This window comes from Oncorhynchus mykiss, chromosome 3 (assembly GCF_013265735.2).
Source record: "Oncorhynchus mykiss isolate Arlee chromosome 3, USDA_OmykA_1.1, whole genome shotgun sequence".
Lineage (NCBI taxonomy): Eukaryota > Metazoa > Chordata > Actinopteri > Salmoniformes > Salmonidae > Oncorhynchus > Oncorhynchus mykiss.
Window position 1 is genome coordinate 19,130,189 of NC_048567.1, and position 17,836 is coordinate 19,148,024.

General features: G+C 42.4%; 1 protein-coding gene across 1 annotated transcript in view; it reads right to left on the reverse strand.

The window, feature by feature from the left end:
• LOC110511176 (zinc finger protein ZFPM2-like) overlaps positions 1-17,836 on the reverse strand; it is a 216,857-nt gene that overhangs the window by 64,677 nt on the left and 134,344 nt on the right. Inside the window, exon 5 of the mRNA XM_036971043.1 lies at positions 11,664-11,775. Coding sequence (XP_036826938.1) covers positions 11,664-11,775 — 112 coding nt within the window. The remainder of the gene's footprint in view (positions 1-11,663; positions 11,776-17,836) is intronic.

Here is a 17,836-nt window from a genome sequence, read left to right on the forward strand (position 1 = left end):
CGGAGGCTTGATTTAATGTGGCCCACAGGAAAACCAACGAGGGAAAGAGAAATGGTTGTTCTTTATGTAATGATCACATAAGTTCACATCAATAACGCCCTAACTCATTACCAGAAACACTACATGAAAGAGGTAGAACTGTACTCTCTCTGCAGGGTGAGCGCTGGAGTATCAGGACAGACTGGCTAGACTGTATAGATTGTGGGTAGACTGTATAGACTGTGGGTAGACTGTATAGACTCTGGGTAGACTGTATAGACTGTGGGTAGACTGTATAGACTGTGGCTGGACTGTATAGACTGTGGGTAGACTGTATAGACTCTGGGTAGACTGTATATACTCTGGGTAGACTGTATAGACTGCGGCTAGACTGTGGCTAGACTGTATATACTCTGGCTAGACTGTATAGCATGTGGCTAGACTGTGGCTAGACTGTATATACTCTGGGTAGACTGTATAGACTGTGGGTAGACTGTATAGACTGTGGCTAGACTGTAAATACTCTGGGTAGACTGTATATACTCTGGCTAGACTGTATAGCATGTGGCTAGACTGTATAGACTGTGGCTAGACTGTGGCTAGACTGTATATACTCTGGGTAGACTGTATAGACTGTGGGTAGACTGTATAGACTGTGGGTAGACTGTATAGACTGTGGCTAGACTGTATATACTCTGGGTAGACTGTATAGACTGTGGGTAGACTGTATAGACTCTGGGTAGACTGTATAGACTGTGGGTAGACTGTATAGACTGTGGCTGGACTGTATATACTCTGGGTAGACTGTATAGACTGTGGCTAGACTGTGGCTAGACTGTGGGTAGACTGTATAGACTGTGGCTAGACTGTAAATACTCTGGGTAGACTGTATAGACTGTGGCTAGACTGTATAGACTGTGGCTAGACTGTATATACTCTGGGTAGACTGTATAGACTGCGGCTAGACTGTGGCTAGACTGTATAGACTGCGGCTAGGCTGTATAGACTGCGGATAGACTGTATAGACTGTGGCTAGACTGTCGCTAGACTGTATATACTCTGGGTAGACTGTATAGACTCTGCGTAGACTGTATAGACTGTGGCTAGACTGTATATACTCTGGGTAGACTGTATAGACTGCGGTTAGACTGTATAGACTGTGGGTAGACTGTATAGACTGCGGGTAAACTGTATAGACTGTGACTAGACTGTATATACTCTGGGTAGACTGTATAGACTGCGGTTAGACTGTATAGACTGTGACTAGACTGTATAGACACTGGGTAGACTGTATAGACTGCGGGTAAACTGTATAGACTGTGACTAGACTGTATAGACTGTGGGTAGACTGTATAGACTGCAGGTAAAAGGTATAGACTTCATGCCAGCAGCATACCACCCTGCATAACATTGCTGGCTTGCTTCTGAAGCTAAGCAGGGTTGGTCCTGGGCAGTTCCTGGATGGGAGACCAGATGCTGCTGGAAGTGGTGTTGGAGGGCCAGTAGGAAGCACTCTTTCCTCTGGTCTAAAAAATATCCCAATGCCCCAGGGCAGTGATTGCAGACACTGTGTAGGGTGCCGGCTTTCGGATGGGACGTTAAACGAGTGTCCTGACTCTCTAAGGTCATTAAATATCCCATGGCACTTATCGTAAGAGTAGGGGTGTTAACCCCTGGCTAAATTCCCAATCTGGCCCTCAAACCATCACGGTCACCTAATAATCCCCAGTTTACAATTGGCTCATTCATCCCCCTCCTCTCCCCTGTAACTATTCCCCAGGTCGTTTCTGCAAATGAGAACGTGTTCTCAGTCAACTTACCTGGTAAAATAACGGATAAATAAATAGACTGTGGGTAGACTGTATAGACTGTGGGTAGACTGTATAAGTGGAGTGACTATATTGCAATGACCAATGTGGCATACCATAATACTCTGGAGTGGGTTAATTAGAGACTTGACTGCCTTTAGGCACTAGCTTTCATGTGGTAGCTAGAGGAAAACCTGTTCTGCTGGGCTTGGGTGTAATACAGTAGGCTAGCTACTGTAGCTAGCACACAGTGTAGGAGGTGGAAGGATGTAATCTTCAGGAGCTGTTGATACAGGGAAACACTGAGGGTTTGGGTCAAAGGGATTAAAATGGTGGAGGAGGAAGGGGGTTGTGGGATAGAGCGGGGAGCAGCAGGCGCTGTACCCGACAACAGAGAGGAGGCTGGGAGATTACAGGGTAGACTATGAGGCTGGGGTTGAGGATTCCTTCTCCCTGAGAGCTGGGGGACAGAGTGAGTGACTCCAAATGGCATTGGATCATAGCATTACCAGCCCACTATTCAACAAGGAGAAGGCTTAGCTTAGCAGGGAAAGGCCAGGGCATCGACCAGAACCAGGAGGGAGAGCTGGGTGTTAGAACTCCATGTTGGCTGGGTGATAGCAATGGGAGGTCCATTGTAGTTGCCATGGGCCAGGTGATGTTGTTGAAAAACCTTTGTGGCTGCCCCTACTACAGCAAACCATTGTGGTCTGCAACCATTCTCCTTATGGCTTCCAGTTTGTAAATCCTACAGACTACATGTACAATACTACATGCGTTCTACATTGTGGACACTGCTGCACCAACGGCAGCAAAACATCAGTCAGTCATTGCCCTAAACATGTTGACATTCAAGTCCACTAAGAGAGTTCAGAATCACCCTCACCACATTTGACAACATCCACAGCTCACATTACAGTGTTGGTTGAATAGAAGTGTTCCAAACCCCGGTGGTACTGTAGTAGCTGAAGTGGTACAGGGACAGATGACAGATGTGTTCCACTGACTGCACTGCATGGAGGAACACAACCTAGTGTCTGATAGAGTAAGAGAAGCAGTGTATCAACGCCCCCCCCCCCCCCTCTCTCTCCCTTCCCTCCGCTCTCTCTCTCTCTCGCTCTCTCTCTCCCCCTCCCTCTCTCTCCCCCTCTCCCAGGGGCTCAGAGAATGGATGGCCCTGTCTGACCCGGGCGACACACACGTCTTCTCCACTACACTACTGTACCTACAGCACGCATGTCTGCTCTCTGCTCGCTACACACACACGTACTCACGTAAACACACATACACACCCACACAGAGGGGCCAGGGGACCCATCTCTGTCACCCAGTGCTACAGAGCGCTACGGAGCACTGCGACCTCCCTTTAGGCAGGCAGAGGTCAACTCAGCTCTGACACTCCAGGAGCTGCATGGGAACATGGAGTGGGGTAGATGGGGAACGGTGGTTGAGGTAGGGGAGGGTGGTGGAGGGGTCCAAGCATGGGCCTCACCATCACCATACATACCGTACCTCTGCCACTGTCACCAACACATCAAACAGCCACACAACTACCAGCCTCCTCTCTTCATGGAGCTGAGTGACCCACCTCCTATACCCGTACGTCCCCCTGTCCTTACCCATGGCATTGGGGTTTAAGAGGGGTGGAACGGCTGAGACCCCATGACCAGAGCATCATAAACCCCATAGATAAGCCAGCAATGGAGGAGCAAGCTCTGTGTGCTCCTGCGCGGTGTGCAATGAGAAAAAGTGATACCCTACTGATACCACACTCTAAAGACTGCAGGGATATGTTTATTCACACAGCCGGATGTGCAATCAATTAAATGGATTAGCTGCAGAGGTACGTATAAAGGTTATCAGAGGTATGTATAAAGGTTATCAGAGGTATGTATAAAGGTTATCAGAGGTATGTATAAAGGTTATCAGAGGTATGTATAAAGGTTATCAGAGGTATGTATAAAGGTTATCAGAGGTATGTATAAAGGTTATCAGAGGTATGTATAAAGGTTATCAGAGGTATGTATAAAGGTTATCAGAGGTATGTATAAAGGTTATCAGAGGTATGTATAAAGGTTATCAGAGGTATGTATAAAGGTTATCAGAGGTATGTATAAAGGTTATCAGAGGTATGTATAAAGGTTATCAGAGGTATGTATAAAGGTTATCAGAGGTATGTATAAAGGTTATCAGAGGTATGTATAAAGGTTATCAGAGGTATGTATAAAGGTTATCAGAGGTATGTATAAAGGTTATCAGAGGTATGTATAAAGGTTATCAGAGGTACGTATAAAGGTTATCAGAGGTACGTATAAAGGTTATCAGAGGTACGTATAAAGGTTATCAGAGGTACGTATAAAGGTTATCAGAGGTATGTATAAAGGTTATCAGAGGTATGTATAAAGGTTATCAGAGGTATGTATAAAGGTTATCAGAGGTATGTATAAAGGTTATCAGAGGTATGTATAAAGGTTATCAGAGGTATGTATAAAGGTTATCAGAGGTATGTATAAAGGTTATCAGAGGTATGTATAAAGGTTATCAGAGGTATGTATAAAGGTTATCAGAGGTATGTATAAAGGTTATCAGAGGTATGTATAAAGGTTATCAGAGGTACGTATAAAGGTTATCAGAGGTATGTATAAAGGTTATCAGAGGTATGTATAAAGGTTATCAGAGGAATGTATAAAGGTTATCAGAGGTATGTATAAAGGTTATCAGAGGTATGTATAAAGGTGGTTATCAGAGGTATGTATAAAGGTGGTTATCAGAGGTACGTATAAAGGTTATCAGAGGTATGTATAAAGGTTATCAGAGGTATGTATAAAGGTTATCAGAGGAATGTATAAAGGTTATCAGAGGTATGTATAAAGGTTATCAGAGGTATGTATAAAGGTTATCAGGAAGTTCTCCCCCTCGAACACAGAAGCGACCCCACAAAACTATTTTGTAATGTGTCCGCTTATTTCAGAGAAAATCGGATGTATTTTCTTCCAAAAGGTATTTATAAAGGGACATACAATGTGGAAGGAGACAAATGAAATCCCTGCAGTGAACCCTATAATGTAATTCTATTGTGACCAGGGTGACAGAGGTGATACTGTATCTCTTCATTCTAGTGCCCATCAGTGATTTTCTTCCCATCTTCTGCCATGTGGAGGGTGTCCATGCAGTTCGCTATTCTTCCTCGCTCTAACTGTGTGTGTGTGTGTGTGTGTGTGTGTGTGTGTGTGTGTGTGTGTGTGTGTGTGTGTGTGTGTGTGTGTGTGTGTGTGTGTAATACTCATTCACCCCACTGATCTCTCACTCTGACCCCCTACTGCAGATGAAAATAACCCCGAAGAAGGCCTCTCTCTCTCTCCCTCTCCTCCACTCGCCCTCTGCTGCAGCTGAAGGTGGGTGGGGGTTCATCGTGACCAATGGCATCCCACCACAGAGCTTTATCCTAAAGCACATTGACAATGCTTTTCACACCTACTTACGACAGCTGTGCCATGATGGGGGCGGCGAGGCCGAGCGGCCAGGAAGGAGAGGTGAATCATAGACAGTTCTAAAAGCAGGCCTGGGCTGAGGCTCTTAAAGATGCATAGAATGGACTCCTTAACTAAGCAACCGTGATCCTCTTAATCAAAACCTTGCAGATCATTATTTTCATGTCCAAGGAATTGGTTTATGTCTGAAAGTCACACCCTGTTTCCTCCTGTACAGCTCCTATCCTAAGGACCAGTACCTCTTTCAGGGCGAGCTTTAAAATCCCTGCTGGGCTTACAGACAGACAGCTCCATCTGCTTCCCCCAGATCGATACACAGGCATTTCTCATCATCGATTATACAATTATGCTAAAGCTAAATCAACAGCCCACTCTCCAGAACAAGCCCATTAACCAACCCTGGACAGGAGAGGAGAGTAGGCTAGATGAGCTGCCTCTTTTTACCCAAGTGCTCTAAAGAGAAGCCTAGTGCTCAGACAGTCCAGGTACTTCACTAGACATGATTATAATGCCACAAGGGTGCAATACATCACTCTTATTAGCCACACCGGAGCACAATGGTATCATAATTAATGGGCACAGCAGGATTGAACGCTGCCCTGACATGGAAAAGTGGGTCTACTTAAGCTTTACAAGGCATTTAAATATGCAGAGTGAATGGCAGAGTGAGTCAAAACCCTCCTGCTACGGAGGGAGGGAGAGCGGCCAGCTAGGCTACATGCTCGTTAGCGTGACACGACACCCTCAGTGGCATTGATACAAGGACGCGCGGCCGTCTGTCTGTGTTGTCCTCTACTGCAACGACAACATAGTGCCTGACTGGGGAGAGTGATGGATGAAACACATACAGCGTGCCTCTCCTCTCTTCTGTTTGTCATCAGTGCGGCCCATCACTTTCACTTGTTGTTTTCTTCTGTCTTTTCTGTGTGTCACAATTAGGCTTAGGTTAATGAGTGTTTGTGGAAACGTCCTAATTTGGGTGTATTGTGGTTTGTGGTTTGTTTGTGGTGGATGTTCAGAGAGTGGGGGCTGTGACAGACAGAGTCTGGTGTCTGGTGTCTGTGTGTGGTGGTGCTGCAGGGGGAGGCCAGCCGCCCGCCAGTCTGCCTCCACCAACAGTGAGGGAACAATGCACATAAAAGGCATTCGGAGGAAGAGTCTGGGCTGACGTCTTTCACTGTCTCTGCTGAATGAAGCAAGAACAAACATGTGTATGTGTGTGTGTGTGTGTGTGTGTGTGTGTGTGTGTGTGTGTGTGTGTGTGTGTGTGTGTGTGTGTGTGTGCATTTCGGTCTGTGTGCTTATGCATGATGTGTAGGATGCTAAGTCTTCTCACATTCTATATAATGAAGTCTGCTGTCCTTAACACCCCCCTCCCTACCATCAGCAGCCTCCAGTCCAGTCTTGCAGTACAATACTCTACCACTGCCTGCCACAGTCAGTTAATATTACACTACAGCCACGGTACAGTCTGAGCACTCCGCTCCCTCCAGCCTGACCGTGCAGTTATCGCCTGGCTCAGTGCAATCAATTATTGTTGCCGCGGAATCATTAATAATTTCCTAATGAAAACGATTCTGTTGATCTCTGTTGTATTTTAATTCAACATAATTACTCTGCTGCTCTGAGCTGTGGTGGGGCCTCCTTTAGGGTACAATTTTGTTTTAGTACACTGATAATGAAATTTTGACATTGTGTCAGTTGTTTAGTTATTATTCAGTCACACTATTTCCCCATGTTCCCAGATAACAGATAATAACCTCAGCACCTCCTATTTGCCTCAGTCGTTTTAAAGGGGAGGGTTGAAATGAACAATTCAATCTGAACTGTTACAGTACTCTCTCTCCTTTCCCCCAGTCCCAAACACTTTTTACAATATATTTCCCCCTTTCTAAACCAAGACTATATCTTATTCTGAATTCTCCCTATTTTGTTTTGGACAGAATATTTATAAAATCAGACGCAATTTCAAAATGACTGTGGAAAGACAGTTAAGATTTCAGTTGATGAGAAATGAATCTAAAAAGATCTAGCCATGTCCCACAAGTTCACCTCCGAGGTCTCCGAGGTCTCTGGCGAAGAGCGTGTGAACAACGGACGAGTGAGAAAAGGGATCAGATGGCGAGGACTTAGTGAACATGAAGTAACAGAAAGACACAGCAGTGAGTTACAGTCTAATTCTACACCGTATGGGCTTATGCAAAACGCTCTAGTACATTGGTCAATTTCCGCTCCAACAATGGCCGACTTTCTCCAGAGACATATTGGACATGCTGTATCTGAATGTGGTCCGCTTAAGAGGCTTACGTTAGAAAAACGCAGGTGACCTTAGAATAATAGGACATAATATCAAGACAGAGCTCAGGTGAGTTTCTAGGGGCTCAGATATCAGGTGATAATGGTCGAACACAATAGGAGAGCTCTGAGTTGAATACAGCCATGCTGACTTTACTGTCATACTGGTAATGATGATATACATGTAATGTGTGGACAGTAGGTACCAAGAAATCTGACGAACTGTAAGACCAGCAGAATGATTGGTGGATGTCCAGTCTCGGAGGCCAACATTATGTTCTCTCTAAAAAAGGCAAAAAATAAGAAAAATAAATCAATAAAATTAGAGCATTGGAAATGGACTCTTATTTGAGGGAGGAGGCACTGTATTTCATGACATTGTGGATAGGAGTGATCCTGAAATTATATATCTATTTATTGTCCCATTTCTTCTTTGTTTCTTTTTGTTTTAATATACTGAACGTCGCTCTTTTGATTCAATAGTGGAATAATGAAAACGCCAAAAAAATGGCTTAAATTATATGCATTTCTTTCTGAATGAATAAACACTTCCATATTGTTCATCAAATGTACCAATTCTCCACTGATATCCTCCCTCTCTGACTTGCTCTCTGTCAATTCCCTGTCGCTCTCTCACTCTCTCCCTATCTCTCGACCAATTCTCCCCCAGTTCCCTCCCTCCCTCTGCGTTACTGTAACGTGTAATTACTCCACAGACTCGCTGCCTGTTTCTAGAAAACGTCAGTGGTTCAGAGAAACTGTCCATGTGTGGCGCGGAGCATTGCGGAGGTTCCAGGTGGATTTCTCGATAATGAGTGGGTGCAGCAGTCAAGTTGAGAGTTTTAGTAATGGCTGACTGCTGTGCTCTGTGCTGAGGCACTACAGTATACTGTCTGCCTGCATGGGAGGCTAATGTAAAACAAACAGCACTGTATGCTTACTGTTTCTGGTGCTACTGATAGAAAGACAGCCTGGTAAAAACAGATATTTTTATTCCACTTTTTATATTAGCACGTCTTCAAGGGGGAATTGGTAGACATTCTTCATTTTAAAGGAATATATATTTAACACAAACTGTGGGCATATGACACATAGACATAATAATCTACAGTATATAGCCGCAGTTGATAGGGTAAACTCTCAGTAGACATGTTAGTTTAGAAATGTCTCATTATACAGTGTGTCATTGGTCAATATCAACAACACAAAATGATAGAGACAGTGAGTGGCAAATCATTAAAAAAGGGACATTTAGTAGAACCAGGACACAGGACAGAATGAAATAAATTCCCATGTCTAATAGTAGATATGTGGTAACCGTGGTAGTGTGTTTTCTGCTGGAAGCCTGGGGCAGCCCAATGGGGATTCCACCAAACCCACATAGTTCTTGTTCACAGTGAACTAGCATGTATTATACATTACACACCGTTGGACTGCATCAATCCATTGGGAATCATTTCTCTCTTTAAGAGGCACTCCTCACCATGCACAGAAGATGTCTGAGACAGTGCTCAAGAAAGCCAAGATGATTGGAACACGAGCCAAGTAGCCATATTCAGTGAGAACCAATGAACATGCAGTATATTGAGATGTCCACTGATTACCATAAGTCAACTGCCTTTCTTAGCGCAAAACAGACAAACAGACAAACAGCAACACTTGGGGAGAGATGTAAACACTGAGGCCCTATGGCTCTGTGTGTCTGTGTGTCTGCTTCATGCAGAGAGGGAGTCATCACTGAGTCATTCTGTACTGTCTGGTGTCTACGTGGAGCTATAGAAATACAATAACTACAGTAATTCTCTCTGGGACCATAGAAATACAATAACTAAATAGATTCTGTACAATAACTACTGATATTCTCTCTGGGGCCATAGAAATACAATAACTAAATAGATTCTGTACAATAACTACATATATTCTCTCTGGGGCCATAGTAATACAATAACTACAGATATTCTCTCTGGGGCCATAGAAATACAATAACTAAATAGATTCTGTACAATAACTACAGATATTCTCTCTGGGGCCATAGAAATACAATAACTAAATAGATTCTGTACAATAACTACAGATATTCTCTCTGGGGCCATAGAAATACAATCACTAAATAGATTCTGTACAATAACTACAGATATTCTCTCTGGGGCCACATACATAGAATAACTAGATAGATTATGTACAATAACTACAGATATTCTCTCTGGGGCCACATACATAGAATAACTAGAGAGATTCTGTCTGAGGCCACATACATAGAATAACTAGAGAGATTCTGTATGGGGCCACATACATAGAATAACTAGAGAGATTCTGTCTGAGACCACATACATATAATAACTAGAGAGATTATGTCTGGGGCCACATACATAGAATAACTAGAGAGATTCTGTCTGGGGCCACATACATAGAATAACTAGAGAGATTATGTCTGGGGCCACATACATAGAATAACTAGAGAGATTCTGTCTGGGGCCACATACATAGAATAACTAGACAGATTCTGTCTGGGGCCACATACATAGAATAACTAGAGAGATTCTGTCTGGGGCCACATACATAGAATAACTAGACAGATTCTGTCTGGGGCCATAGAAATAGAAAAACTGGATGGATGCTGATTCTGTCTCGGTCTACAGATTTTGTCTCAAAATGACTACACACAGTAAGGTGACAATATTATCCAAATATTTCCAAATTGAAATTCATTATATTTTTCAGTATTTTACCCCTCTGTATCGTCTATTATGGCTTGGCAGGCGTGTGATTGTGGAGAAAGGTTTAGCAGCTCTATACTAATACAACACAAACGGCTCTCACTGGGGGACTCCTCTTTTTGGTCCGACTTTCACATCACTTCCTTTTCTAATTGAATAAGGGTCAACTAGATGCTATGAACAAGGGGATATGAAGGACAATGCTACAGAGGTGATCACAGATCCATAACGTCCGTCTGTGTGAGATGATGGCAGTACTGCAACTACATCTGGGATGTGTTCTATAATGACTGTGGAGACGGCGAGGGGGAATGACAGACTTAACAAAACGAGACCAAATCCTGTTATTACTCCCCTTTTTTGTTTCATATATTCAGATTAGGAGATTTTTAAAGAAGTGCATAATCTCCTTTAACAGCTTATCATAAACTTGAATGATTTGGTGATAAAGAGCACAAAGTTAAGTAGCCGGTTAAGAGGATAACTCCCCAGTGCAGTCTAGTGATTAGTAGATGAGAATTGGGAGACCGAAAGAAAATCCGGGCTGCAAATCCCAGTTCCCGCTCTGATTCACTTTGAGGGGAAGAACCTCCATTTCAGCTCCTTCGTGAGTCTACTCACAGGGTAATCGTTTAGAAAACGGGATAAATAGAAACCACTTCTTGCATCCCTTTTGAATTCAAACATCTTTATTTACTTATTTATGTGCCTGTGTGTCTCTGGATACACCCGTCAAGACCCAATTATGGGCTGCAGCAGCCAGTCAGCAGCACAGTGCTTTCATAAAGACTGAAGTCTGAAGACGCTACTGTCAGTGTGCCGTATTAGCATTTTACAATCAGTAACCTGAAGCCCAATCATGAACTATGGATGGGCAGCCATTTTGAGCTTGCCTAATAAGGGCATTCTAGCAGACAGCAACTAAATCCCTCATTTTTATTTCAGTGTGATTCGAGACTAACAACCTCTACGGTCACACCCAGTAACCCCACATTACATAAAAAGAGAGATATGCCATTAGCAAGTTTCAGATTATCGTCTACATAATAATTTGGGGCAATTGTAATTTGTGAACAGAGAGGAATTCACTCAGACTGAGCACAAAAAGCTAATTAATATATTTACCATGTGAAATCTAAAAGCACTGACTTTGTCGCATGTTGTTTTCCTGTTCCTAATCAAGACTTTGGGTTGATACACTAAATGACTTCAGAGGGATGTCAAAAAAAATGTTTTGGATTGAAAGACAGTGAGAGACAGACAGACAGCAGAATTTAAGTGGGGGGATTGTGTATCAGACAAGTATGTTTGGCTGCTGTGGTGTTGCTAGGGAGATAACAGACTGTATACAACAGTCTGGAGATTGAGCTTACCTTTGCTGTACACCACACAGTTATTTTTGTTGTCTTCTGCTCCTTGCCAAGTCACATCCAGCAGCCACCTGGGGCCCGCGCTGAGCACCACCGGTACACAGCTCTTCATCTTCTGGACAGGGACAGATAACAAACACTAATCATTTGCTTATTTTGGTGATTAAACAAACAATAATTAATAATAGCCACCAAGTGATGCTTCCTCTTCTTCTCTGCAAGCCATAAACAGGGTCATTCTATAAGCTAGTAGGTCCTCTTCTTCTCCCCGCAATGAGAAGATTTGGGAATTGAGAGGGTTGTGGGTGGAGGGGGTGGAGTACGGGGGGGTTGGGGCAGAGGAATGGGATCAAAGTGGTGGGGGCAGCTGGGGTAGGAGAGTGGTTGGAGTGTGGGGGGGGGGGGGGGGGGGGGGGGGCATACAGTGCTGCTAACGCCTGGTCCCTATGATCCCAACGATACAGTATCAGATCTCCAAGATTAAGAAGATCTCGGATGCCCAGAATGCCGATGACTTTTAGAGTGAAGGAGGCGAGTGTTCAGGAGTGAACTTTAGGCACATTGTGCTGCGCTATCGCTGGGATCTCACTATTTCCTGAAACAGCCAGGGAAGAATTTAAAGAATCAGTATCTATTTCAAAGGGCGATTGAGGCGACGTCTTATAATATGCCGGCAAATTATTCTGAATGTGTAACATCATTTTTCTTCTGGGCTCGGGTCAAGTGTTGGTGCTTTAAGTTATTTGTATGGAAGGAAAACAGAGAGATAGATACTGTGGCCCCAGCTAAATGTATTCACAACCAGACATGGAGAGGGCTCGGTCAGACATGGAGAGGGCTCGGTCAGACATGGAGAGGGCTCGGTCAGACATGGAGAGGGCTCGGTCAGACATGGAGAGGGCTCGGTCAGACATGGAGAGGGCTCGGTCAGACATGGAGAGGGCTCGGTCAGATTGGAAAGGCCTTTCTATTTATTTTCATATGATTTTCTATTCTATTTTATTTTTTTAATTGATTTTTTAAAATTTTTACAAAGGGTAATGAAAGCCAAGAGTACATCTTCAGTGCTCATGGGGAGGGTAGAAGCATCTTTCTTGGGCAGTCGTTACAGTAGCCTATTGCTAGCAGGCAAAATGTCAGTATTTCAAGGCCATTACTTTTTAACCCCCAGGTCCTCCTTCATTAAGGTGTTACAGAAATAGTTTAGCTAAGAGAAAATGGTCTGGGTGCAATCTCTTCTCGACACTTCATTTGTTTTTCCATTTGAAACGGGCTGCCATGAGACACCATCCATCTGCCTAATGCAACAGAAGAGCACAAGTCGTCACTATGTGTTTCAGATATTTCTTTGGAAAGGCAGCAACAACCCTTCAAGGATAAATGCAAATGCCACTTTCACACGTTAAAGGTCTGAATTGGCACAGATACACACAAAAGATGATTTATTGTGCACGTGGGTGAAGCACACACAGAAATGTTCCGTTACTAGTGACTGAGGATTAGAGGGCTCTCTCTCTTTCTGAGAAAACAGAAATACTGTCGGCTACATTCAATATCTAAAGTGCAGACAGCATATGGGCTCTGATCTCAGTCAGTCTGTCATACACAAATGAAACAATACGTATAAAATGAAAAGAAAACCTCAACTCTAGTTCTTACATAGCAGCTCGAAGCAATGGTGGACTTGTGCCAGTCAGACGGATCAAACACCTAGAGAACAGCACATTGTGTCTGTTGATTTTCTCATTCCTTAATATTTAGGTATCTTATCCCACCCTGGCAGAGGAACAGAGAGAGACCTCTGTCATTTAAGCCGTCCTCTATTTCACATCTCAAATTAGCCTGACAATAAAGTCGTATATCTTCAGCGAACCTGTAAATCTTACAACCCTGTCAAAAGGAGCAAAGGAGACGGATCTGATTGTTGCTACGACAACTATCTAAAATGAGAATCGGATTAACCCTTTGTCAGATCTCCAGACTGGGGGCCATCTCTCTGATTTAGCTGTGTGAGGCTTCTTCTTCCCCTCTTCCTGTCCGTCTAGTCTCTAAGGCCTTCTGGGAATTCACTATATTACACTGCCTCTCACCAGGGAAAGACTAATAATAATAATATATGGGTATAGTTTTCAACATTAGAAATATCATAAGAAAGCAAACATATTTACTGGATTACATTTCCTTTAAACTTGTATTTGAATTTGAATGATTTACATTACTGACATTTATTTTTGTTTCAATGTGTTTTCTTAATATAACGATTAATTGTCAAAATCGTCATAACATAACTTATTAATAAAACTAAACTTAATAAATTAACTGAATACATTTATCAAAATAATGGTCAATTTATCATAAATGTGCCATTCATAAAAATGAACTACTCTAAATAATGACTATGTTGGAGCTTTGAAGTATTTCAGACAAAGGAATGCAGAGAACCTGTATTCTGGATATAACACACAATGATGTCACCAAGGGGAGGAGCATATTATCCTTAAATGAACGCCCTCTTCCTATACAGTAAATACTGTACATGTGTAGTCAAAGCTTCAGACAAAGCCAGAGTGACAAGCAGAACATGTTGATTTCTCTGGAGTGAGGGGGTGATGTATACAAAATAAAAACATACCCCTTTCTCTAACTACCAATCACAACTAAGGAATGTGACACACAACAGTGACTCTGTGCTGTTCCACTTCCTCATGAATAAATGTATTCAGAGCAGCAAATAATACTATATATTGGATATTACAATATATTCATAATATATTGGATATTACAACATCAACACCACCAGCTTTAAAATCCATAGCCAGATACAATACGGTTTCATTCAGACTAATACTAATACTAATATTAAGACTAGCTATTCTACAGATTAGAGGACTCACAGAAATTAAAATAGGTGGATTTACTAATCCAATCAGATCAAGTAAAAAAAAGTAGAAACAATGGTGATGTTCAAATTTGAAAATGTATGAATTAATAAAATAAAACAAGGACACTTGAAGTATCTACAGTAAATTAGATGGAAAATAAATGTGACAAAATGTGTCACTTTATAAAGTAAAGTCATGGATAAGTGTTGAAAACCATCCACCCTTCCTCCTCATGGTGTGTTGTGGTTTATCCACCCTGTTCCCTCACTCTAGTGGTTTCAACACTCTCCCAGGGTTTTTTTCTGAGCCCTGTTACCGTTCAACCAACGTGTAAAAGATACAGTCACCAAAACAGTGTAGTCAGCGAGGAAGTGATTACAAAATGATGCTCCAAAGTCGCTATAAAATGAAAATCAATATTTCCACAAGTTGCTGCAACATAAAAGATAACCTTCATTGATTTTTCTAGACTTAGGCCTCTGTGATAAAATCTAATATAAATTTTCAGCCACACGGATTTGGATCAGAGCGAAGAGCAGGGGCTGAGCGATAAGTTCCATTGCACATCTCTCATAGTGGATTTTTCCTCCTTCCTTCCAAAGGCAGAGCCCTAGCTATTTATAATTGGCACTGTGTGAGGAAAAGCTTCTATCAGGAATCTGTTCTAATTTTTATTACTGAGAAGCTAAAGCCTGTTCCAGATAATTTGGAATTTTCAGGGGAATTGTGATGGAGTTGATGGCAGCGCCGGACTGACTCCAGACAGGAGCTAACCTGTAACAGCCTCTGTGGCTGGGCTGATTAAATGTTGCCATAGATGAAAGACCTGCCATCACCGCAATAAATTAACCAATCACACAAATCCCAAGTCACTACTAATCCCTCCTTGATACCATGATCCTCAGATCAGCTGAAGGAGGTGAGGAAGAAAGTGGCTTGTGACACTCAGCTTCCTCCTAACTCACTGGTTTCCTGTGTAAACAAGCTAATGATATCACCACTGACCATTTCACCACCACTGGGCAACTCTTAACCCGCTTCACGGTCAGGCCAGGGGAAATCGATATCAATCCTTGGTGGGAATGATTCTTTCCTCATCTTTTTTTCTACCAAGGTCACAAATGTAGTACTGTATCTGTCCTGATCCCCAACTGTAGAGAAATCAAACCCAGTTTTAGTCTGAGCATCTTTGCAATATTTTCTACTTGTTGTTTTGCTTAAAAAGGTCCACTGTATATCCAGTAGCCATGGATATTAAAAACACTACAGTTTGAAAGACTAAATGTGCTCTGAATCATAATACAAATGCAAATATATATATATATTTTATAGCATTTTACTTAGAAAATACACATTTCAGTTTTTTATATTTCAATAATATGTATTCGGTTCCTTAAATGAAACTAGTCCTTAAGTTCAGTATAAATATTCAGTGAAAAACGTAAATAGTAGAAGAAGCAGCAGGTTTCATTCCTTCAGTTCATCTCTCTGTGTTTTACACTCCCACACACAGCGCTTGACCCAGCGTTCATATTTTAACAACATGCCACTAATAGTTTTGATGTGTCATGTCCATATAAGACTCGGGTTAGCCCTTTATACGAAATGAAGAGCAGAAAAGCTTATGGATGTGTTATGTCAGGTTTCTACATGATATGTTACTGCGGTGGAGGTATATGGGGATAAAGGATTTGCACCTGTTTACAGCATACTACAGCACACACCTTGATAACGTCCATTGCAATTAGTTGTTCAGCACGATGAAACAAATTGCATGTGGTCAACTGGAAATTTCATTAGAGGAGATTTTCCTCTAGCCCTCGTTATCTCATTCCCATATTAATATTTCTTTAGCCTCAAGGACGGATGAATAAATGGCCAAAACACTTTCTCTTTCAATCCATCTCCAAGTTTTTCTGCATGTATAGAAGCTCATATTCAGTATATGGATATTTATGTATATTTTCCTTTAATTGAACCCTAAAAAAAACACGATTATCTGTCAACATCCCACATGAACTGGGAAATGTTTCCAATACATCCATTTCTCAGGTCTCATTTCAAGCCATTCTCTCCATCTCCAACGGTAGTATAGTTACATCTGCCCCAATAACATGATACAGTGCCTTCATGTAGCTTTATTTTTCTCTCTCTCTCCCTACAGTAGCATCTGCTATTGGGAGAGTAAATAACAGAAATATGCAAAAAATTCGACACTAATTCCCTGTAGAGATAGATCTTGGCTGCTGCCCTGTCAAAAATCAGAGCATTTCGATATGAAATGAGGCAAGCTGCTCTAATCATTTCTGCATTTCAAATTGGATCACTGGCTCAATCGCTTGGCTTTTAAACTGCTTGCCTAAGAGCAAATGTGAGGTGGGAGATAATTCAGCAGAAATCTTCTCCCTCCCTGCGCTCGCTCTGTGCTGCAGTTAGTTTACTGCTTGAGTGCAAAATAAGGCTTTTTTTCTTTTCTACCCCCTCCTCCCCACACACACATCTTTCTCTTTTCAACTTTGTTCAATTCTGTTCCTGGAATCTTTAAAAGGACACCAATCACTCTGCCTTTAGTTGTTGTTGCTATAATGGCAGCTACCCATTGCTGTGCCTTTAGTTTGTAGATCATGGCAGCCATGGGAAATATACATACAGTATTTGATCAATTAAATGACATCCTATCTGTTCTTACTTATTTGAATTTATCTATCTATTCCTGATTGCAACCACATATGGACAATAAGGGACCTTGAGTCTTAGATACCACATTGAGTGTGTGTTGATTGATCATTACAATATGACAGCAAAAAGGAGTGAGTGAGGGAAAGCAATGAGTTCCAAGCATCCTCCATTCTCCCAAACCTCCAGGCAGTAAGAGCTGCTCCAACTCCAAACCCATCCAGTGTAGTGGAAGATCTACCTGCCCTCCAGACAAGTCCTCTCTCTCTCTCTCTCTCTCTCTCTCTCTCTCTCTCTCTCTCTCTCTCTCTCTCTCTCTCTCTCTCTCTCTCTCTCTCTCTCTCTCTCTCTCTCTCTCTCTCTCTCTCTCTCTCTCTCTCTCTCTCTCTCTCTCTCTCTCTCTCTCTCTCTCTCTCTCTCTCTCTCTCTCTCTCTCTCTCTCTCTCTCGGAATGGGAGGAGTTATGTGAGGAAGTAGATATGGGAGGTTTGATGAACAATATGTTTAAATGACAATATCCTCTCATCTCCTCCTTACTGCAACAGACAGACTACGGGCCTTTGACATGTTCTGGTCTATTGTCCCTGTTCACCAACCAGTTGTTTGGCTGAAGTGGAC